General features: G+C 45.0%; 2 protein-coding genes across 7 annotated transcripts; both read left to right on the top strand.

Annotated features, from left to right (window-relative positions):
* Positions 1-2,271: 2,271 nt before the first annotated feature.
* On the top strand, positions 2,272-5,789 carry LOC136541412 (translocase of chloroplast 120, chloroplastic). 2 transcript variants are annotated; one of them, XM_066533269.1, is made up of 2 exons: positions 2,272-2,411; positions 2,593-5,789. In XM_066533269.1, the coding sequence occupies exon 2, from the start codon at positions 2,628-2,630 to the stop codon at positions 5,598-5,600; it is 2,973 nt and encodes a 990-aa protein (XP_066389366.1). In that variant the 5' UTR covers positions 2,272-2,411; positions 2,593-2,627; the 3' UTR covers positions 5,601-5,789. The 2 variants fall into 2 exon arrangements, with proteins under 2 accessions (XP_066389366.1, XP_066389357.1); XM_066533260.1 differs by having other exon boundaries at positions 2,297-2,411; positions 2,588-5,789.
* A 4,238-nt stretch (positions 5,790-10,027) lies between these two features.
* On the top strand, positions 10,028-13,790 carry LOC136541428 (U-box domain-containing protein 70-like). Of its 5 annotated transcripts, none has more exons than XM_066533312.1 (7): positions 10,028-10,237; positions 10,302-10,362; positions 10,767-10,960; positions 11,085-11,221; positions 11,410-12,018; positions 12,108-12,869; positions 12,975-13,790. In XM_066533312.1, the coding sequence occupies exons 4-7, from the start codon at positions 11,087-11,089 to the stop codon at positions 13,155-13,157; spliced, it is 1,689 nt and encodes a 562-aa protein (XP_066389409.1). In that variant the 5' UTR covers positions 10,028-10,237; positions 10,302-10,362; positions 10,767-10,960; positions 11,085-11,086; the 3' UTR covers positions 13,158-13,790. The 5 variants fall into 5 exon arrangements, with proteins under 5 accessions (XP_066389409.1, XP_066389377.1, XP_066389387.1 ...); XM_066533290.1 differs by having other exon boundaries at positions 10,029-10,237; positions 11,081-11,221; XM_066533280.1 differs by lacking the exon at positions 10,302-10,362 and having other exon boundaries at positions 11,081-11,221.
* Positions 13,791-23,258: the final 9,468 nt, after the last annotated feature.

Here is a 23,258-nt window from a genome sequence, read left to right as displayed (position 1 = left end):
CAAAAAGTGTTGAATGTACAACGTCTTCCCCATGGACGACGCCAACTGTCGGTGCAGAAAGTGACCAACAAGTAAATATTTATAGTTTTGTCGTACGTTGTGATCAGAGGTGGCCTAGCACTCAATGACATAGAGTTTATACTAGTTCAGGCAATGTGCCCTACGTCCAGTTTGAGTCGGTCGATGACTTTATTCCTGAGCCCAGGTGCTCGAAGTTTGCAGTGGGGTTACAAACGAGGAGAAAGATGGGGGTACAAGAGGTCCGGTCAGACTCCGGTCAGAAGAGCCAAGAGCGACAGGAGCTCCGCTATGAGCTAAGTGTTCAAGCGTGTGCTTGAGGTCCAAACCTAGCGGTTTTGTGGTTGTGAGCTAGTGAACTTGGTTGATCTAATGAATCTGGATTCGCTTTGATCAACCTGGATTCACCTGGATGCAGTGTTTTCCTAAACGCTAAACGGTAAACAGTCGGTCACCTACTGTTTAGCCATTATTCGGGCAAAACGTCCCATTAAACGGGCTAAACGGCCAATTAAACGGGGTAAACGGGTGATTAAGCGGAAACGGCGCACCACCGTGTAGCGTTTACACGGTGTTTAAACGGGCTAAACGACTGTTTAGGCGAACAGTGCCTGGATGTTGGGAGAGTGTGCATCCCCTTTTATAGATGAAGGGGGTGGCCTTACATGTGAGAGGGAGAGAAAACCTATGCTTCTAAGCCTTGTCGCCCACGCCGACAGGTACAGGATGATGGTAGGCGCCTACAACATTGCTGGATGTCGGTTGCATGTGGGAGGTTCCGTCGTTTTGTTTGGGTATGGCAGATGTCGGTACCTGCTATACTGTTGATGCCCAGAGGCATATGAGGAGTTTCACCATGTTCACTCGGTACGATAAATACCGGTGCCCACAACACTGTCAATGCCTAGAGGCATGTGGGGGAGCCTTACCATATGGGAGTTAATGGTGCCCACAATACTGTAGGGAAAATGTCGGCGCCTACAACACTGTTTGTGTCAGGGAGGTTGCAGAGTACTGTTTCTGCAGGTGTATAGGGTACAATCACCGGTATCGTGGTTTGACTTGTGCACCTTGCCTTACTTTCTCCGTTCGTTCCCTGGTCCCTTCCGAGCGGGCGTCCCCGGTCGGTTGGTGCCGGTTGGCTTTGATCGCGCTAGTCGGAGAAGAGCAGTGAGCATGGTTTTGCGTGCTCCGGTCGAAGACGTGGGGGTCGGAGTCGGAAGTAGCGCTTTGGCCAAGCCTTCCGGTCGGAGAGGCCGTCCGGAGGCGGGCTGGAGAACGAAGTGAGCCCTTCCGGTCGGAGAAGTGGGCCGAAGTCGGAAAACGGGCGTCGCTCCTCCTCGGCCAGACCTTCCGGTCGGTGGTTGGATCGTCCTTCTGGCCTGTTGTTTAGATACTTGGGCCGGCCCATGAGTTGCGCGTTTGTCTGCTTGGTCCGAGCTTTTGTTGAGAAGCCGGTCCGCGAGAGACCCCGGGTTTATGCACCCGACAATATGAATATCAAAGTAGATTAAACTGTTTTTAAAATAGTATTGTAAAAGGCTATATTTTGCATTTGATTATAACATCGTGTTAGAATTAAATGCTACATGTAACTTACGGAATACTGAAACAAAACGAAACTATGGACCGAGATCATTATCTAGTTTCTAAGACCGCAACATCTTAAAAAAGAGCATGAATCTTTCCACTGAGATCGACCTGTGTATAGTTGCATGCACTGATGCACTAGCCCTCATCTAGACTTGCATCATGTAACTTATGAATACTGAAACAAAACGAAACTATGGACTGAGATCATGATCTAGCTTCTAAGACCGCAACATCTTAAAAAAGAGCATGAATCTTTCCAGTGAGATCGACCTGTGTATAGTTGCATGCACTAGCCCTCATCTAGACTTGCATAGTGCTATTTATTTGTGTTTGGTTGCCTGAAGATGTTTTTATGTGGGCTTGCACAAAACTGATAGGGTATAGAGAATATACCACCTATATTAGAATATGAAGTTGGCTACATGCAACACAATATAATTATAGACAACAACTTTACTTTGCGTTTGCACAACATATTGCATGTATTTATTCTGGTTAGGTTAGGCTCCATATAAATTGTTTTTGCGATTCCAAATTTTGTTCAGTCGCTGTCGCTCTATGAGTTAATGGGCCCCAATTTCCTTAGAAAAAGCTGGGCCCGTAATTAATGCTGGCCCCGCAGAAAAGCAAATCTCCAGGGTTTTAGCAGAGCGGAGCCCAGTAAAAACGGCGGAGGCATCCAATCCGGGCTGCGACTCCCCTCTCTCGCCGCGGCCTGACTCTCTCCCTCCTTTCTTTTCCTGGGAGTCGCGACCGCGCAAGCAATCCCATTTTCCCACGCCGCCGTCGCCTCCCACCAGGTTGGTTTGGTAGCCGCCACCTCTCTCCGGATCCGTCCACCACAATCTTTCTGCATGTATTTTTGTTTACATAGATTGTTCCAGTCTCCGTCCGCTTGCAATTGAACGTCTGTACGTTTGTTTTTTTCACCTGCTGTTGCTGTCGTTTGATCCGTTCCGTTTTCTCTTGATGTCAGACTAGGGTTTCGCTCCTTCCGCCGTCGTCGGGCGTGATCCATGGAGAACGGCGGCCTCGTCGGTGAGGGGCGCCCGGAGGATCGGGCGGGCGAGAACGGCGGAGTCGCCGAGGAGGAGGAATCCGCCGTGAAGGCAGCCACTGCGGCGGATGAGGGCGATTGTGATGTGGTGGTGGAGGGCGGGGATGAGGGGGACGACGTGCCGCCGGGGCAGGATAGTGGCGGGGATGAGGTTGGGGAAGAAAACCGGGGCCCTGGAGAAGGTGCGGTGGAGTCTGCGGGGGTGGCTGGCGATCACCAGCCAGTGGTGACGCCGAACACCAGAGTGGTGCTGGAAACCGGACAACTTGCGGCAGATAAGTGGGACGAGGACGATACACCCCGTGTCGTTGATGTGGAGGAAAGCTTTGCCGATGATGTGAATCAAGAGCAGGTCGCTGCACAATCTGGGAGCGAGTATGAAGATGTAAAAGATGGTACTTTGGTGTATCAAAGCAAAAATCAGCCAGGGAAGAGCACACAAGAGATTGCTTCCTCTCATAGCAGGCCAGAGCCAGTCACACATTCTGCAGCTGAGTCTGCTGTTGTCATTGCAGAATTGGATGACTCAAGCTCCTCAGATGATGAGAATACCGCCACCTCTGCTCCCCCTGCACAATCCTCAGCTGGTAGTTCTACACCTGCACAATCCAGCAGTGCTGCTTCTGCTCGTTCCACTAATGGTCCCTCTCTGCTATCTCGTCCTGCTGGCCTTGGATCATCGTCTACCCTGTTGCAGCCTCCTGCCCGTTCTGTTCAACAGGTCCGTGCCAACAGGCCATCCGCTGTGGATAGGGGAACCCAGGAGGCTACTGAGTCTGCTGAGGATGATAGAGATGAGAATGATGAAATCCATGAAAAGCTTCAAATGATCCGGGTTAAGTTTCTTCGCCTCGCTGACAGGTTTGGGCAAACATCTCATAATATGGTCGTTTCACAGGTTCTGTACCGGCTTGGGCTGGCAGAACAGCTTAGAAGAACTACTGCTAATGGGACATTTAGCATCGACCGTGCAAGAGAGATGGCAGAACGTCTTGAAGCTGCTGGAAACGAGCCCCTTGATTTTTCATGCACCATCTTGGTTCTTGGTAAAACTGGGGTCGGTAAGAGTGCTACCATTAATTCAATTTTTGATGATACCAGGTTGGATACAAACGCTTTTGATTCTAGTACTAAGAAGGTTCAAGAAGTAGTTGGTACGGTTGAGGGAATCAAAGTAAAAGTGATTGATACACCTGGACTTTCCTGCTCATCTTTAGAACAACACCACAACCAGAAGGTTCTCAACTCTGTCAAGAGACTTATTAGCAAAAACCCTCCGGATATTGTTCTTTATTTTGATAGGTTGGATATGCAGAGCAGAGACAACGGTGATGTCCCTCTGCTGCAAACCATCACGAAAGTGTTCGGAGCATCAGTTTGGTTCAATGCCATTGTTGTGTTAACCCATGCTGCATCTGCACCACCAGATGGGCAGAATGGAATTCCTCTGAGCTATGAGATGTTTGTCACCCAGAGATCTCATGTAGTGCAACAAGCTATAAGGCAAGCTGCTGGGGATGTGCGTCTTATGAATCCAGTATCCCTGGTGGAAAACCACTCAGCGTGCAGGACAAATAGGGCTGGCCAGAGGGTATTGCCGAATGGACAAGTCTGGAAGCCACAGCTATTGCTGCTTTGTTTTGCTTCAAAGGTGTTAGCAGAAGCCAATGTGCTCCTCAAGTTGCAGGATAGTCCCATTGGTAAACTTTCTCGTACAAGGATCCCTCCACTGCCTTTCCTGCTCTCTTCCCTTCTTCAGTCTCGTGCCCCACTGAAGTTACCAGAGGAACAATTTGGTGGTGATGATGATGATCTTGAAGATGATTCGGCAGACGATTCTGATTCGGACGATGGTTCAGATTATGATGATTTACCTCCATTTAAGCGTCTCACAAAAGCTCAGCTTGCCAAGCTGAACAAAGAGCAGAGGAAGGCCTATCTTGAGGAGCTAGATTACAGAGAGAAGTTGTTCTACCGAAAACAACTGAAAGAGGAAAGCAAGCGTCGTAGATTGATGAAGAAAATGGCAGCAGAAGCCAGTGCTCGAGCAAATGATTTCAGCAACGGCCACCTAGAAGATGATTCTAATACTCCAACTAATGTTTCGGTGCCTATGCCTGACATGGTACTGCCCTCATCTTTTGATTCTGACTATCCTAGCCATCGCTATCGTTTTCTGGATACACCAAGTGAATGGCTTGTCAGGCCTGTATTGGAAACCCAGGGCTGGGACCATGATGTTGGCTATGAGGGACTTAATGTTGAAAGGTTGTTTGCTGTAAAAGGTAAAGTTCCTCTATCCGTGTCTGGCCAGCTTACAAAAGACAAGAAGGATTGCTCCCTGCAAATGGAGGTTGCAAGTTCAATTAAGCATGCTGAGGGTAAGACTACTTCACTTGGGCTTGATTTGCAGTCTGTCGGCAAGGATATGGCATACACAATTCGTGGCGAATCGAGAATTAAGAACTTCAGGCGCAACAATACAGCTGCTGGGATATCTGCCACGCTTCTTGGGGATTCAGTATCAGCTGGTGTGAAGATTGAGGACAAACTGATAGTGAACAAGCAGCTCAGGGTCCTGGTTAGCGGTGGGGCCATGAGTTGGAGGGGAGATGTGGCCTATGGAGGCCGCCTCGAAGCAACAATGAGGGACAAAGATTACCCGATTGGGCGGATGCTTTCCACTATCGCGTTATCTGTTGTGGATTGGCACGGGGATCTGGCAATTGGCTGCAACATCCAGTCTCAGATCCCTGCTGGAAGAGCTAGCAACTTGGTTGGCCATGCGAATCTAAGCAACAAGGGGACCGGCCAAGTCGGGATGCGCCTGAACAGCTCGAGCTCGGAGCATCTTGAGATCGCACTTGTTGCCCTCGTGCCGATATTCCAAAACATCAGGAAGCTGTTACAGAATTACTCAGAATCTGGCTAGTTTTATTTTTTAAGTAAGCCTGAAAAAACAGTGAGCAGAGCATCATAGGTTAAAATCTAGCATAAATTAGAACTTTATACTTTCAATTTATTTTGTTCTTTTGTTGCCAACTTTTGTAACTATGCTCTCCCTGGGCTCTTTCTTTTTGTGAAAGCTGGAGTAGTACTCTAATGTAAGGCTTTTCCCTTAGCTCTTTATGAAGCTGGATTGGAGAATTCATCGTGTCACTTTGTCAGATTTCTGGGCATACTATATTGCTATATTAACATCTGAATCCTAGTGCATTCTGAGTTTGCTTTTTCCTGAGCTCTTTCTGATGAAGCTGGATTGGAGAATTCATCGTGTCACTTTGTCAGATTTCTGGACATACTATATTGCTATATTATATTAACATCTGAATACTAGTGCATTCTGACTTTTTTTTTCAAAAGTTTGATAATTGTGATTTTCCAGCGATGCAAAGCAAGTTGAGAGCGAAACAAACGAACCAGTCAAATTGTCAATTGTCAGTAAAGTTTTCCAAACGGGCCAAGCCCGCTGGGCCGACACGAGCACGGTCCGAATTGGCCCGGTACGAAAACGGCCCGGCCCGGTAGCTACCGTGCCAAGCACGGCATGGCCCCGTGCCCGTGCCTGGGCCGCGATGGCACGGCACGGGCATGACCCGCTTCAACGGTCGGCACGGGAGCAGCACGGCCTCGAGCCGTTGGATGGAGCCCCCCGCCTGCTGACCGTTGGATCTAGGGGTCGGGTGGGACGGCTTTATAAGCCAGCCGCCGCTCCTGGCTCGGAGCCTTTCCAAACCCTAGCTCATTCTTCCGTCCCCATTCCAGCCGCATCGAGCTCTCCCATCGACTGAAACCCTAGCCGCTCTCCTCTCTTCTTCCCGCCATCCGGTGGCTGGTTAAGGCGGCAGTTGCTGGCACGGGCACACGACACTTCTACACCACTCTTCCTTCTCCCTGACCGTCAATGTAGCTTTCTCGTCGAGATCCACCACCGTTCGTCTTCGTCTCTGTCTTGTCGCTCTCATCGACCTTGCCGGAGTCCAACATCATTGGGGCTCCGCTCTGATGCGTTGAGGTACCAGGGTGTCGGGTCTCCGCGACGTCGTCGTCGTTGTCTCTGGTGCTCCGTCAAGAGAGGTGAGCCGTAACCCTAGATCTGTTCATTTTTGTTCTTCTTGATTTCTTCATGATCTTCTATTAACCCTAGGTGTTCTTGTTGTTCTTGGTTTTGGTAGGCGTTGACGTTGAGGGACCGGAGGCCGGCAACGACGAGATGTCGGACGAGCAGGAGGACATCGGTCTCTCCATGACCACCAACGACGAGCTGCGCCTCTGCGGGATGACCGGAGACGACGAGGACGATGTCGATGGGGATGCCGAGGAGCTCTTCGACCGTCGTGCTGCCGAGGAACTCTACGACCGTACTGCTGCTGACCCACTTCCCGTCGACGACACTGACGCCCCCAACACCGGCGGCGCCGTCCCACTTCCCGTCAACGACACTGACGCCCCCAACACCGGCGGCGCCGTCCAGGACGACGCCGCTGCTGATGACGGCTCCAGCAGCAGGCCTAACCGCCCTTCTACCTCAGTATGCTGGGAAGATTTCGAGAAGCTCACCAAGAAGGTAAATGGTAAGGTTGTCAGGTATGGTGCTCGGTGTCTTCACTGCCGTAAGGAGTATTCTGCGTACTCTAGATTTGGGATTGGCCACCTTCTCCATCATCAAGACTCTTGCTCTAAGAAGCGTGAGAAATGTCGCATGGCTCAGTCCCACATTACTTTCAATAAGGACGGTACTATGCGTAATTGAGAGTATTCGGCTGAGGTTGCTCGTGTTCAACTTGTTCGTTTGCTTGCTAGGTTAGATCTTCCCCTCCGTCTTGGGGAAACTGAGTGGAGAAACTGAGGCCTGGAAAGATTACATAAAAACTGCTCATAACCCTAGGTACACAACTGTTTCTAAGCAAACTACAGCTAGAGATCTTTTCAAGTACTTCAATGAAAAGCGTGATCGTTTGATTGATGATTTGAAGAGTAATGTCATTTCATATGTTGCTATTACCTCTGATATCTGGTTTGGAAATGCAAAAGAAGATTATTTGAGTGTTGTTGGTCATTACATTAATGCTGATTGGCAACTTGAAAAAAGGGTGTTGGCTTAAGGCTTATTGATGCATCACATAATGCTGATAACATCGCTGAACGTGTTAGTAATGTGCTTAATGATTATGGTATATTGAAGAAGGTTTTTTCTGTTACTTTGGACAATGCCTCTGCTAATACTAAAGCTATGGATAAACTGAAACCTGTACTTAGAGAGTATTTGTGTGTTGATCTGTTTTTGCATCAACGCTGTGCTTGTCATATCATAAACCTGATTGTTAAAGAGGCTCTGGTTGCTGTTAGTCCTATGCTTGATCTTTCAGAACTACTATATTATTCATTAACTCTTCTAATCAGAGAGTTGCTGCATATAAGAGCTATTGCATGGCATCTGGTATTAGACCTAGGAAGTTTGGATTGAACATGGAGGTTAGGTGGAACTCTACCTACCTGGTGCTTAGGCATTTGCTATCACACAAGGAAACTTTTCATACTTTCATTGAGTCTAATTATCCTAGAAAAAGAGCTGACCCCTTTCTTTTGACTCATGAGCATTGGGCTATGGCAACTAAAATACTGAAATTCCTTAAACTGTTTTATGACTCAACAGTTGCTTTGTCTGGTGTGTACTATCCTAATGCTCCACTTATGGTTCATCATATTATTAAGATTGCTATACATCTGCATAGGTATCAAAATGATGAGCATATTAGAACTGTTGTCCAACCTATGATTGATAAGTACAATAAATATTGGAGAACCATACCTGAACTTTACTGCCTTGCATTTATCTTGGATCCAAGAGCTAAAATTAAAGGTTTTAACAAAGTTCTTAGGAAGTTAAATTTGCTTACTGATGCTGATTATTCTAATAAGATGGTGGAAACTAGAACTCTTCTTTTCAAACTGTATCATAAGTATGATGATTTGTATGGCTCTGTTAGAGCGAAAAGGCCTGACCCTCCAAGCCTATCTGGTAAGAAAAGAACAGCTTAGGCTGAGATATATGATGATGATGATGGTGGTTTGCTTGGAGCTGGCTGTTCTTCTCTTCCTCCTAATCTTGATATGTCTAGGACTATTCCTGCTACTACTTTGTTACATGCAGCAAGTTCATCTAACACTGGTTCTGAACTTTCAGCTTATCTGGACTGTGACACAGTTAGCCAGATGGATGATGACTTCAACATCTTGAACTAGTGGCATCAGCATAAACTAACATATCCAGTTCTTTCTACCCTTGCTAGATATGTTTTCAGTGTGCCTGTTTCTACCATTTTTTCTGAAGCTACTTTTAGTACCACTAGCAGGATCATTGAAGATAGGCGGCGGAGGCTGAACCCTGAAACTGTGGAGGCACTCACATGCATCAAGGACTGAGAAGCTGCAGAGACAAGGCTACAGCATATGGTGGAGGATAAGGAGCTCGAGGAAGTCTTTGAATAACTTTATCTTTATTAGTCATTTATATAATGGTTCTGTAATCTTAAGACTCGGATGCTTTGGACTTTTGGTTGTGGATGTAATGAACAATTGAATTTATGGAGCCGGTTGCACTCTTTTTTTCTATCTAGGGTTTCTCACAAGGGTGAGTTTTACCTAAACAGGTTTTTAATGAGGCAGCCATTGCACAGCTCCTTTAATTTGGTATTTTGTTATCTCTGTCTTGTGTTTTCTTCTTTGTGATTTCAGATTCATCATATTTCAAGTTTGTTTTTGAATTGTTCTTTTGATTCTGATCTATTGAAGTGGTGATGTAGTTTTAGTGTCCAGGTATGGCCCTAGTTCGCTGAGCTGCCGTGCCCTGTGACGCGGCATGGCACTATCTGAGGGCTTTAGTGCGATGTCTATGTCAGAGTCTGGGCACAATGGTGGCACGGCACGACACGGCTGTGACACCCGCCCGTTAGGAAAACTATAATTGTCAGAGTGGGGCGCAACGTTTCAGCTCAGTGACGTTTCGCAGAAATTCCTCGTGAAAACCAGTCACCAAAGCCATGGTCACTCTCTGCCTTCCCGGATCTAACAAGTAAGTGCCTCTTTAGTTTCCAAAATTTTACAAATTTTTTCAAGATTCTCCATTATATCAAATCTTTAGACGTATGTATGGAGCATTAAATATAAATAAAAAATAAAACTAATTACACAGTTTAGATAAAATTCACGAGATGAATCTTTTAAGCCTAATTAGATTATGATTGGACATTAATTATCAAATAACAACGAAAGTACTACAGTACTATTTCCTAAAAAAATTTCGCACTAAAGGAGGCCTAACTAGGGATGCTGTCACATCTGATGGGCTTGTGCGGAAGATTTTTTCGTTCTTTTCAGACGGCCCCGGGGGAGGGACGCTGACAAGCTGCCCGTAGCTGAGAAGATTTTTCGTTCTTTTTCAGACGGCCTCGGGGGAGGGACGCTGACAAGCTGCGCGTAGCTGAGAAGATTCCCTGTTTCGAGGGGGCAGAAATTTCCATCTCCTTTTCCACGCTTCAGTCTTACCGCAGATGAGTCGCCGCCAAGGTAACGACTCCTACAAGCTTCTTTTTATTTATTATCAACCTTCTGATCCCATGCTCCTGTTCAGAAATTCTCGCGCCCTTTTAGGCTACCCGGAATCTAGTGAGACTGCGCGAAATTCTTATGAGGTGTGCTCTTCTCGGTTCTTAATAAGTTCCTCTGAATATTAACTAAAGTCTATGGCTGCCTCTGGATATCTTTTACTGCATGTATGAGCCTACCTGACGCCATGGCTCCAGAGTTTTTGCGGTGCGATAGCCTTGCTAACTGTTCTTCTTCCTGAATTTATTCCCCCTGGGATAATAGCTTGCTTCGGTTTTGGTTTCCGTTCTTGGCACAGATGGGAAATAGAAGTCAAACCTCCTATCAGTGCTGTAGATCTTAGGGTGGAAGTAGATACCTTATTGATAAGACCGTCAGACATGGACATGCTGAGACCTTATTCCTGTAGTTATGTTACTAGAATTAGATAAGAAGAAATCCTTATCCCTTACTCTTAACTGCTTATTATGACATGATTATTTTGTTTCAGGTGCTAGCTCAAGCTCTTACAGTGTATCATCATTCGTGTCTGATGAATTGGACTACTCAGATTTGTTGTCCTTGCAAGAGGACAGCAGTACCGAGCACAGTGGCTCTAGGTCTGAACTTCTGTCGTCCCTCTCAGTTGATCTGAAGATGCCCGCAACAGAACATGTTCAGAGTCCGGCACCTCATAGAGATCTGGTTTGCACCAAACTTAGCATCCTGGTTCTTTATTGAGCTGTACCCTGTACTGTTTCTTTTGGTGGATGTTCATCAATTGAAGCAAGTATCCTTTGTGATGCATCTGTAACTTATTGACAGGAAGATATGAATTTTGATGCCGACTTGCAAGATAGACTTCAGAAGGCCTTTGATGAGATTGTCAAGTTGAAGAAAGAAAACTTTGAAGAGTCTTGCCAGCGCCAACAGGTTGAGAAGGAGCTCCTACTCGTCCGCAAGAAAGTAAACTTCTTCTACATTTTTTTGTTCTCACTTTCTTCACTAATGTATGTTTTAATTCACACTCGAGTATGGAAACACATTATAGTGTCATGAGTAAATTATTGTTACACTATTAATCTGTCACTAGTAAGCACATGTTCCATCCATTCTATGCACATAACATCTAGTTAATATAGCTACCTTTTCAGGCTAAGAAACTACAGGAGCACCTCTTAAAAGAGCTACAGCACTCGAAAGGATTTGAGCAAGCTCGCACTGCTGATCAGCACTTGATACAAAAGCTTAAAAAGGATATTGAACTGCTAAAGATCCAGCGTGATGAATATCTTGAAAAGTTTCGTCAAGCAAGTGACCAGATCTTGCTTCAACCTTTAGGAGCAGCTAAGGAAGCTCATGAACAGGATAAACATGAGATGGAAACACTGAGAGAAGAAATCAGTCAGCTTAAGATCCACCGAGACGAATACCTTGCAAAGTTTCAGGAGAAAAATAAGCCCAAGTTGGCGCCGGTGCAGTGTGTTTCTGATGTTATAGAAAAAGATTTGGAATCATACAGAACTTCCCTTGACAACCAGTTGTGGCCTTACAGGGACAGTGCAGTCAGATATTCTGAAGGACACACTCAGTTTACCTTGGATCAGCTGAAGCTTGCAACAGAAAATTTCAGTGAATTACTAAAAATTGGAGAAGGTGGGTATGGACGTGTCTACAGGGGCACTATCTCTGACACCACCGTGGCCATTAAGATTTTACGTCATAATGAGAACATCCAAGGCTTACTGCAGTTTCAACGCGAGGTAATTAAAATAGGATCTTGCAATTTCATGTTACTAGTATTTATATAGCGGTTATGCAAAGTGATTCATAATTTGTGCTGTCATTCCAGGTTTTGATCCTGACCAAAGTGAGGCACCCGCATCTTGTCAATCTCTTAGGATCCTGCGATGAAGTGTCAGCTCTTGTGTATGATTATTTATCTAATGGAAGCCTTGAAGACCGTCTTTCCTGCAAGGGTAACACCCCAGCGCTGACATGGCAGGTCCGAACAAGGATTATTGGGGAGATTTGTTCTGCGCTAATCTTCCTCCACAGTCATAAGCCCAAGCCTATTGTCCACGGTGATCTTAAGCCTTCCAACATCCTCCTTGATGCTGATTTAGTGAGCAAGCTTGGAGACTTCGGCATTGCTAGATTTCTTGTGCCATCCGACACCAGTACCATGGTCCATCTTACTGACCGTCCAATTGGGACAATGTTTTACTCAGACCCAGAATACATGGCCCACGGTGAGCTGACCCAAGGATCAGACATCTACTCGTTTGGTATCATCATCCTACGCCTCTTAACAGGGAGACACCCAAGGGAGATAGTGAAGAGAGTGGAGGATGCGATGATCAATGACGAACTGCACACCATCATCGACAGATCCGCCGGTGAATGGCCCTTTGTACAGGTGCAGCAGCTTGCGCGTATCGCTATGAGATGCGCAGCGGAGAAAAGGAGGCGACGCGCAGATCTTGTCACCGATGTGTGGCCGGTGGTTGAGACAATGATGAAGAGTGCCTCCTTATTAGCGTGCCCCTCAACTTCTTCATCTATTCAGGATGAAAGCAGCGTGCCACATTACTTTTTGTGCCCGATTCTGCAGGTACGTGTGTTGCTTCACATTGAATCCTTTTATGTCCATGATAGTTGCTTTCATTCATCAGAAATTGTGCTGACATATTCATATGGATGCTGCTAATGAGCTCAGACGATCATGAAGAATCCACACATAGCAGCGGATGGATTCACCTATGAAGCTGAGGCTATAGAGGACTGGCTTGAAGCCCATGACACATCACCCATGACCAATCTGCCACTTCGAAACTGCGTTACAATTCCAAACTCAGCGCTTCGCTTAGTCATCCAAGAACATCTTCAGCGTGGACCATGACCGATGCAGATCCCTCGCTGTGGGAGTTTGGGCCTGATTGGTTTGCTACCAAAATTTGTCACGCCATAGATTTGGCCAGTCGAAGTTAGGTGAATAATTTGCCATGGATTTGGCAAGCCAAATGTGAGAGATTGACAAGTTTTGGTGGCAAATCAAACAATAGCCAAAATCATGGTTTGCCAAATTCTTGGCAAGCCAAATTTTGGCTGTAAACCAATCAGGCCCTTTATACCTACCGGCTACATATATATGATTCTCAATTCATTCCTGCTTGGATCCTGAAGGGGATGCTTGAATTCTAAGTCAGGATAGTAACGTGAAGAGAGACAGAGGAAGACCGAAGTTGACTTGGGTAGAGACAATAAAAGGAGATTTGAAAGGATGAAATATACCTAAAGACTTAGCCTTAGATTGAAGTGCTTGGAAAACAACTATTCACGTGCCTGAACCTTGATGGCTTATGTTGGGTTTCAACTCTAGCCTACCCCAACTTGTTTGGGACTTAAAAGCTTTGTTGTTGTTGTTGTTGTTGTAAAGTCACGGTGTTTACAAAATTGGTCTTATGATTCTTTGTGTAGCATGTGCATAACTGGTTGTGACTATGAAAGAAAATAAATATGTAATTTGTCAAGTTCTGATTTCTCAAGGTAGTTTTGTCTTTACTAGTTTATCTCATTCTTCAGACGACATCAGACATTTTAGAGAAGAGGGAGTCGATGATCCAGCATGGCATCCTCCCCACGTTGTTGCGTCTGTTTTCTTACCAAAAATAAATAAATAAATCTTACTTCGCTGCCATTAAGGAACATATGTCGTAAACAACGTCCCGTTCCATAACGTTGTCTATCTGAAGTTGTCGACAAGGTATTGCTTTATGCTTTTTGTTTCCTCTAAGCACTGTGTGCAGTGTCCATGAAAACCTACGTCTCATGTGTTGCTAAACCAAAGCTTACACCAAAATAGATAATCACCTCTATTCTATACCAGAGAGAGAGGTGTATTTAACAACTGGCAACCTCTCCTAACCATTGTTGTTATTACTCCTTCTGTCCCTGAATAAATCAATTCTTAGAGTTGTCTGAAGTCAAGCTTTTTCAAATTTGACTAAATTTATAAAAAAGAGCGTCAAGACTTGACACCAAATTAGTATCATTACATACATCATAAACTTTATTTTCATAATATATTTATTTGATATTATAAATACTTGTACTTTTTTCTATAAATCCAGTCAAACATAAAAAATTTGACTTAGGACAACTCTAGAAATAGATTTCATCAAGGACATAGGGATATTTTTTCATGCAAATCTATATCTATACCAATATTAAAGAGATAAAATTTCTCTCCACCTATTTTTTTTCTGGTCTTTCCCTAACTAATTCTAAATGTGGATACTATCCCGTCTGGTGGGACTTCTTGAGATAATCTGAAGAATTATAATACAAATAGACTTCTGTTTGATATTATCAAACATGCAGGCTTTTTGTCCTTAGTAGCTTGAATAGGAATCCAAATCTAAATAGAAAAGGATAAAAATAGAAATTGAACAAATAGTCCTGAGTAGCTTGAACAGGAATCTAAATACAAATCTAAATAGAAAAGGATAAAAGTAGAAATTGGGCAAATATAAATAAATTAAGCGAAGCTAATTTTTTAATTATATCTCCACCATGAGACATGAGTGATCTTGGTCATTGTTCGTCCATCCCGCGTTTGTCTTCTTAGTTTTATTTGTGGCCTGTTTCACGTCCCTTTCAAACATTTATTTGCTTTCCAAAAAAACATGCACATGAAAACTTCTCGGTTTCACTCTAATCTACAAGTAACGTGAGTTCATATGGTCGTCAGAACAGGTTCAAGTCGACTGGTGTACATCCGCATGCACCATCGTGATCCAAACAAACAGTGGCAGAGCGTGAATCAAAGTTAAGGAAGGACCAATTATACTGTAGCATCTTTGAACTACCACTTGAGAGCAGCTAGTTGTTCTGCTGCAAGTGTATTATTTATTATTTGCACGGATATACTAATATTATTACTACTGCATCTCTACTATTATATGACTAACTTGCTTGTTCGGGCAGTCCTATAGCTTTGCACTAGCTAGCATAGCGGAGCTTGCACATCCGCAGCATATATCCTTTTTTTTTTTACGAGGCAAGGGGGCCCAGAGCCCTCTATGGTCAATGAGTCTTTTACTTGTATGCCATTAAAAAAGATGGTCTAATCGTCTATGTCCCTAAAAAGTTCGATCTATCGTCAGTGTCCAAGCTCGAAAAACTTTTCTTTGTCACGCCATTCTGTCTATTTGCAGCACTAACGGTGTGAAATGTGGGTGGCAAAGGACTTGAATGCCCCTGGAACTTTTGTTTCTCATGTGCCACTGCCTGCTGGGCGGCAACCTAATGGTTTTTGGCGCCAACAAGGTTGGCCTTGGCGCCAACTTGCCCTGCTCTATATATAGCCACCCCCTCCCTTCCATTCTCACTCACCTCTCTGTCCACTCAATCCCTCTCCTCTCCATGGCCATGTCTGAAGGTTCAAGCTCTTATGAGAGGCGGCTCACTGCGTGTTTTTTTTGCCCCAACTGTAGAGTGCTGGCCAATCGCTTCACCGCGAGGACAGAGAAGAACACCAGTCGTGCCTTCCACAAGTGTCCCTACTTCTCGGTTTGTCTCTCTTCTTTGTTCATGCTATGCTCTTGTTCTTCTAATCTGTGCTCGTGGTTCTAATAAGAGCGCTCTTCTAATAATCTGGTGCTCAGGCTGGTGGGTGCCAATTCTAGAGGTGGGAGGATGAGATGGATGTCATTCCATCACAGGCTAGCTATGCTACTCCTTTGCCTATACAGGCAATGGATCTAGTGGCTATGCAGGCAGTGGCAGCAGCACCTACAGCAGCTTCAGCTCAAGTGGCCAACATGAATGAAGCTTTCCAGGCTGCTGGCAGAGGTGGAGTTCAAGACAAGACAGATGGGGTTATGCAGCAGCTTAAATGAATTGAGAAGCTGGTCTATCTTGCAATATTTCTTGCCATGTATGCAATAATGAAGAAGTAGGTGTGTGTGTGTTTGCCATTGTATGTTTATGCATGTATGGATGAACAATCAATGAATGAAGGTTGCAATGGCATTTTAGACCACAACAATGCTTAACCATGAACCAAAATGACATCAACAACATCAAATTAGTCCAAACTGGATGAAACTAGCATTAACTTGTCCAAACATTACATAACATCACAGGAAATCACAGGAAATCATCACCAACATTGTTCAGTTTAGTTCATTTCACCAACATTACATCACAGGAAATCATCACATCACAAACATTGTCTTAGATTTTCAACAAAGCAAAAACCTGTGCTTTAACCAAGTTTTCCAACAAGTTTTCATCCCACAAAAAGACAAGTTTTCATCACCAACATGTTCTCAGGTTTACCTAGCAAAAGGCCATTGAGGAGTCACCTGTGCTTTAATCAAGCTGTAGGTTCTTCTTGCCTCTGGTATTTGCAGCTGGGCTGGAAGGGTCAGCTGCAACCCAGCATACATCCTTCCTTGGTGTAAGCTTCTTCTTGACAGCAATTTTCTTCCTTGGAGGACTGGCAACCTAGACAAACTCCTGCTCCTTCAGTGGTGCCATCACTGTGGCACTGCCTGTTGCTTCAGTGCTGGCAGGGTTAAGGGCTAAGAACACAGTTTGGAGAGGAACAGGTTCATTGGATCCAGTTCCAGATCTTTATGAAGTAAACAAACAGTCACAAAGTAGTACCAATGAAATAAAAAAGATGAAATGAAAAAGATGCATACAACCATACCTGCCAGTTGAAGCTGATGCACTTGTAGATGAGGCCTTGCTTTTCTTGACACTTGATGTAGATGAAGATGAAGTCTTCCTCTTCCTTTTCTAGGGTACTGCATTATCCACAGCCTCATTTGGTGGGTAAACCATCCCAACAGGTTGTCTAGCAACAACAATGCTTGTCTCTGTGTTGGCTAAAGCTGCTTTTCTTCTGCCTCTTCTTTGGGAGACCCCTGTAGGCAACATGAAGCAAAAGTTAGCCAATATTACAATGTGATGAAAGAGCTTGATGAAACAAGTCATGATGTTTACCTTTGCTGTTCCACTGCAGCTATGTCTGCTGGATCACCATTTTTGCAGGTGTACCAGTGGTGCCCTAACTGATGACATATAGGGCACTCATGCCTCTTTATCTTCTTCCTGCTACCTCCTTCTAGTGCTCCTTTGTGCCTGTTCTAGCTGTGGACTTCAATAGAGGAGGGTGCATAAAAAATCCATGTGTGGCTTTGGGCCACATGGACTTGTCTGGAATGGATGGGATCACACCTCCATATGCAGCTCTGAACTTCTCAACTGAGTAGCAGTCATCTACATAGTCCTCTAGCTTTGCTCCTGGAATTGAGGTGATGTAGGCAATAGCATGCCTACAAGGTAATCCAGTCCCTTGCCACACTCTGCATATACATGTCCTCTGTCTTAAGTTCACCACAAACCTGAATGCATTATCACTGCTCCCCTTGGCACATACTTCTGCAACTCCATCACTTTCAGTAATGACATCAATGTCTAAGTTGTAGCTATCCTCCCTCAACTTCTTAACAATGTGAGGTAGGATCTTCCCTTCAAACTTGTTTGCAACTTTTTTCCTCATATTCCATTTAATCAACAACTTCTGCCTAAAAGTATCTAGCAAGTCATCAAGGTGCTTGCCTTTGTCTTTCTTTATCCACTTGTTGAAGGACTCTGCCAAGTTGTTTGTTACATAGTCAACCTTGCTACCAAATAGGTACTGGCTCCTAGTCCACAACTTCTTATGAGTCTGTAATAGATACTTCATAGCCTCTAGTTTGGCTTTAGCCATTGCATTATAATGGATGTCAAACCAGTACTTAGACCACTAAGGAATCCATCAACACAAGCCTTCATTGAAAAAAGCCTGTTGAACCTGAGCTTGTTGTTTATTATGTGGTTATCAATCACAACCATTGACCCATGACTCTCACTCTCTATCTGTGCCTTGAATCTGTACAGGTTGTCAAAACTCTTGTCCCATGGCCCATAAAGCTTGTCCATAGCAAGGTTCTTGTAACACCTCGGTGTTAAGCATGCATTAACATTCCATCCCATGAGCATAATCATCATCACCTCATGCATAAGCATCATTCATGCATTTCATTTCAAAAGAAATGAAGTATCATTTCATGTGGTGCTTAAATTGATTGAAATTCATTATGTTTAAAATAATGTAAAATGCCATGCTCATGTTTGGATGCCATGATTACTTGTTTTGATCACTAAATTAACTTGGAAATATTTAGGATGCAATTTGGAGCAAAGTTTATATTCAAAGTTTTGCCAAATTATGCTTTTAAAATAATTCTTTAAAATTAGGGTTTTGTGATTTAATTTACTTTAAATCTATAGTTCAAAATCTATTTGGAATTTGACTTTGGTCATAAAAGCAAAGTTGTAGAGAATAAATTTTTGAGCAAATTTTATTTTTGGGCCAAAGTTTGAAACTGCTTTGAAATTGCTCAAAATTTGCATTGAATGAAATAGGAATAGAAAATAATTTGAAACATGTTTTTTTCTTCCTTAGTGGGCCTCACGCCTCGCTTCCCGGCCTAGTCCGCAAGCCGGCCCGGCCTACCTCCACGCCGCGCTCCTGCTCCTGCACGCCGCGCCCGACCGGCGCTAGAGCGCGCACGCCACGTGGCGGCCATGCGCCGGCGAGTTCGCCGCGCGACACCGCCGGCCTGCCCCGCGCCCCTCCTATCACGCCTACACCCGCCACGCCGCGTCTGCCACCCCCTCCTCCATCTCATTTGCTTCCTCTCTTCCGCCAGCGCAAGCAGCAGCAGCGCACGCACCCGCCACCGCCCGCACAAGCGCCATCGCCGGCGTTGGCCGTTCCGGCCGCTCCCGTTCGCTAGGGCTAGCTCCGTCTTGCCCTGAGCACCGCCTCCACCTCGCACACCTCGTGCTCACGTCGCTTTGCCATGGTAAGCTCCCCTTCCTTAGGAATTGCTCGCCAGAGCATGGTCGAGTTCACCGGAGAGCTCCGCTCCCACGGACACCCCCTCTCTGCTCCACCTCTTCCTTCCTTTCACGCGTGTGAGCATCGCCTTGCCCTCGTGAATCTCGTGCGCGCCTCCCCGTGCCCTACCATGGTCGGAGTCGGCGTACCACCGACGAGCCGCGCCACCGCTCTGCCATGCGCACCGTCGAGCTCATTCTGAGCTCCTCTAGTGCCTTCTCTTGGTGCACCGCGTTCGCCTCGTCGCGGGTGAGCTGCTGGTGGTGACCGCACTGCTGGGCTAGCTCACCGTTGGCGAGAGCCGGCCGGTCAGCTCCGCCCCTGTTTCGGTCTGACCGACAGGTGGGGGCCATTGACCCATGGGGGCCCGCTCGTCAGCGCCCTGACTCGGGTCTGGGTGCACAGCACCGGGTGCACCCAGCGTTTTCATCGGCTGGTTTTTAAAAGGATTTAGGAAATGATTTTCCAAAAAATGTTAAATGTTTCCAAAAACTCATAACTTGCTCAAAATAGCTCCAAATTTGTTGAAACAAATTTTGCTAGGTTTCTTGTGACTAGATCTATCTGTTAAAAATATTGCATGTCAAATTTGTGATACTTTTCTGTGTAGCTTTATTTAAATTAAATAAATGCTGATTTCTTGGAAAATGTATAGTAAATAGAATATAGGTCAGAAAAATATGGTGCTAATTTTGTTGATCTATTTAGGTGATGTACATTCTGTTAAAAATATATAACATACATGTTATGTGGAAAGATATGGCTAGGTATGCTAAGTGTATTAATTGCTGATTTCTTGTAAAAATTTCTAGGGCTAAAAATATGAATAATACAGGTAGGTGAAACTTTTTGTACAGTGATTTTATACTACGTAGATCATGGGAAAAATATCAAATCTATTGTTTGACACTTTTCGTAGTACAAAGTATTTTCATGCTCAATTATCCACCATAGCTTGTCATTTTTGTGTAGGCTGTTATACTTATCTAAATGCCATGAAAATTTTATGGTAGCCTACTTAGAGTAGTACTATGCTACTATAATTTTCTCAGATTTTTATGAGCACCAAAGATATATGTTGCTGTTGTAGCCCTAGTTTAAAATGAAATAAACAAATCTTCTTTAATGCATGATTAGTTAATAATGTTTGCTTTGGTGTATCTTTGAAGCATCTTAGATTGCCGTGGTGACTTGGCATGTTATTACAGTGGTTGTAGTAGTAGTATAGTGGTACATGTTCTTGGATGATGTTGGCTACCTTGTAGCAGGACTTTACTTCTACTATGCCCAATAAAGTTAAACATGTTCATCTACATTTCATGCATTATGATCATTACATGTCATCTCTTCGATGCACCTATGCATTAGCACTCATACATCTGCATCATATAGGATCGTAGGAGGAGTTGCTAGCAGTAGTTCAGGAAGAGCAGACCGGGACAGATCCACAAGAAGTCCAGGCACAGGAGGTGCCAGAGGAAGAGGAGCCAGGAGAGGACTTGCCCGAGTGCGTGGATCATCAACCTAGTTCGTTCGAACGAGGCAAGCCCCGGAGTATTCTAAGTCTCCTACTTTATAAAAGCAATTCTTTCTATATATATGAGTTTATATATTGTTGCATTAAGTGGTAGGAGTTGATTGAAACCGTTGATGCATTTATTACTATCCTCGCCTACCTTACTACCTTGTTACCCTGTTAGGTCAGGATCGAATAACTGCTTAGCCTTGCTTAGACCGGTAGCGATCGGTGATAATCCGATCACCTACATTATAGGTGGTTACTGGAAGAATTTAGCTATGGAAAGAATGATATCCTAGAATTAAACATGTGTGATGGATAATTAGAGACTGGATGGAAAAAGTTGGAGGCAACCAGACAGGGTTCTGGGGTGCTGTTAGTTTCTGTCTGTGTCGATTAAGGACCGATCGTTGCTCGTCCCTCTTGTCATGTTGAACGCATGCCTCATATTTAGCTGGCCGAATAAAGTACCTTTCGACCGTGAAGCTAGTGACACTATTCAAGCCAGGATAAACCTGGATTGGCAGACTGGTGCTGAAGGGGGTATGATGGGGACGCGAAGAGTGAGCCCAAGGTGCGTCCTAGCAGCCGAGTGGTCCCTGGGTAGTGTGGTCCCGGCTGTTATCCCGTGGCTACTTGGAAAGTGTCATTGGTGATCTAAGCGACCCTGGCGGGGGAAGCGTGGTTTGTGTGAGGAATAAATCACCAGCTGGTTAGGAATCAATTCGAATCGCCATCGCTCCTAGATAGTGAGCACTTGACTCGAGCTATAGCATCATAGTAATTATTATGAAACAATGATGGTTATCTGGATGGTATGGGATATGCTAAATCTAAATTGGTAACTGGATGTTATTGATTAATCAAGTGATTGCTATAGTACAGGTGCTTACCTAGCAGGATAGGTCATAATATAGATGGTGCAAAGTACTTAAAATAGTTTCTTCATGATAGCTTATGCTTTTCGCAAACAAGTCAGCCAGCCCACTAAAGAAAGCCTTGCATAATCCTTGGTGTCGCTTTATTTTGGTTTGAGACGGGTAAGTCTAGCTGAGTACCTTCTCGTACTTAGGGCTGAAAGGTCCTAATATGGCTAGAGGGGGGGGTGAATAGCCTATTTAAAAATCTACAATCAACTAGAGCAATTTGATTAGTATGACAAATAGTGCAATGCAAACTTGCTCTAGCTCTACAAGGGTTACAAGCCACCTATCCAATAATTCTAGTTGCAATGATTACTTAGGCACACAAACTTGCTATGTAATTACTCACTAAGAGCTCTCAATCTTGCTACTCTAAAGAGCTCAACTAGATGAATGTAAATAATAAAGCAAGCTCTCAATTCTAATTACACTAAAGAACTTGTATCAACTAGTTTGCAAGAATGTAAGTAAGTGAGTAGGGTGATTATACCGATGTGTAGGGGATGAACCAATCACGAGATGAATATATATCCAATCACTGGGAGAATGCCAAAGACAAGAGACAATCGATTTTCTCCCGAGGTTCACGTGCTTGCCAACACGCTACGTCCTCGTTGTGTCGACCAACACTTCGTGGTTCGGCGGCTAAGAGGTGTTTCACAAACCTCATCCACACGATTGGACACCGCAAGAACCGACCCACAAGTGAGGTAACTCAATGACACGAGCAATTTACTAGAGTTACCTTTCGGCGCTCCGCCGGGGAAGGTACAACTCCCCTCACAATCACCGGAGACGGCCATGAACAATCACCAACTCGTGTCGATCCTCCACCGCTGCTCCAACCGTCTAGGTGGTGGCAACCACCAAGAGTAACAAGTGAAATTCGCAGCGCAACACGAATACCAAGTGCCCCTAGATGCAATCACTCAAGCAATGCACTTAGATTCTCTCCCAATCTCACAAAGATGATGAATCAATGATAGAGATGAGTGGGAGGACTTTGGCTAAGCTCACAAGGTTGCTATGTCAATGAAAATGTGCAAGAGAGTGAGCTTGAGCCGGCCATGGGGCTTAAATAGAAGCCCCCACGAAATAGAGCTGTTGTACCCCTTCACTGCACTGAACACGGGCCGACCGGACGCTCCGGTCATATTGACCGGACGCTGGACCTCAGCGTCCGGTCGTGCGATGTGCGCTACGTGTCATCGGCTTCAAACGCTGTTCGTCAGATTTCAACGGCTACGAAGCTGACCGGACGCTCCGGCAAAACTGACCGGACGCAGAAGCCTCAGTGTCTGGTCGTTTCCAGTAAGCTCCCTGAGGCGTATTTCTACGATCGGACGCGTCCGGTCCACCTTGACCGGACACAGACCAGCGTCCGGTGCAATACTCTCGGTACTGTGCAGACCCATCAGTTTGACCGGACGCATGCTGAAGGGTCGAGATGGCGGACTAGAGAGGGGGGGGGGGTGAATAGTCTTTTCTAAAACTTAATCGCGTCGGCTAACCGATACAAGTGCGGAATTAAAACTATCGGTCTAGCCAAGACTATACCCCGCTATATATGTTCACTAGCACCTTGCAAAGATAACAATT

The sequence above is a fragment of the Miscanthus floridulus genome, chromosome 1, assembly GCF_019320115.1.
Source record: "Miscanthus floridulus cultivar M001 chromosome 1, ASM1932011v1, whole genome shotgun sequence".
Lineage (NCBI taxonomy): Eukaryota > Viridiplantae > Streptophyta > Magnoliopsida > Poales > Poaceae > Miscanthus > Miscanthus floridulus.
The sequence above is the reverse complement of the archived record's forward strand: the minus strand, read 5'-3'. Positions and strand labels throughout refer to the sequence as shown.

What these genes read in the sequence shown, in the direction of transcription:
- LOC136541412 (XM_066533269.1), top strand. Translation starts at nt 2,628, where the DNA reads ATGGAGAACGGCGGCCTCGTCGGTGAGGGGCGCCCGGAGGATCGGGCG.
- LOC136541428 (XM_066533280.1), top strand. An exon ending in TCCTACTCGTCCGCAAGAAA is followed by an intron (nt 11,222 to 11,409) that starts GTAAACTTCTTC and finishes CTACCTTTTCAG; the next exon opens with GCTAAGAAACTACAGGAGCA. An exon ending in TACTGCAGTTTCAACGCGAG is followed by an intron (nt 12,019 to 12,107) that starts GTAATTAAAATA and finishes CTGTCATTCCAG; the next exon opens with GTTTTGATCCTGACCAAAGT.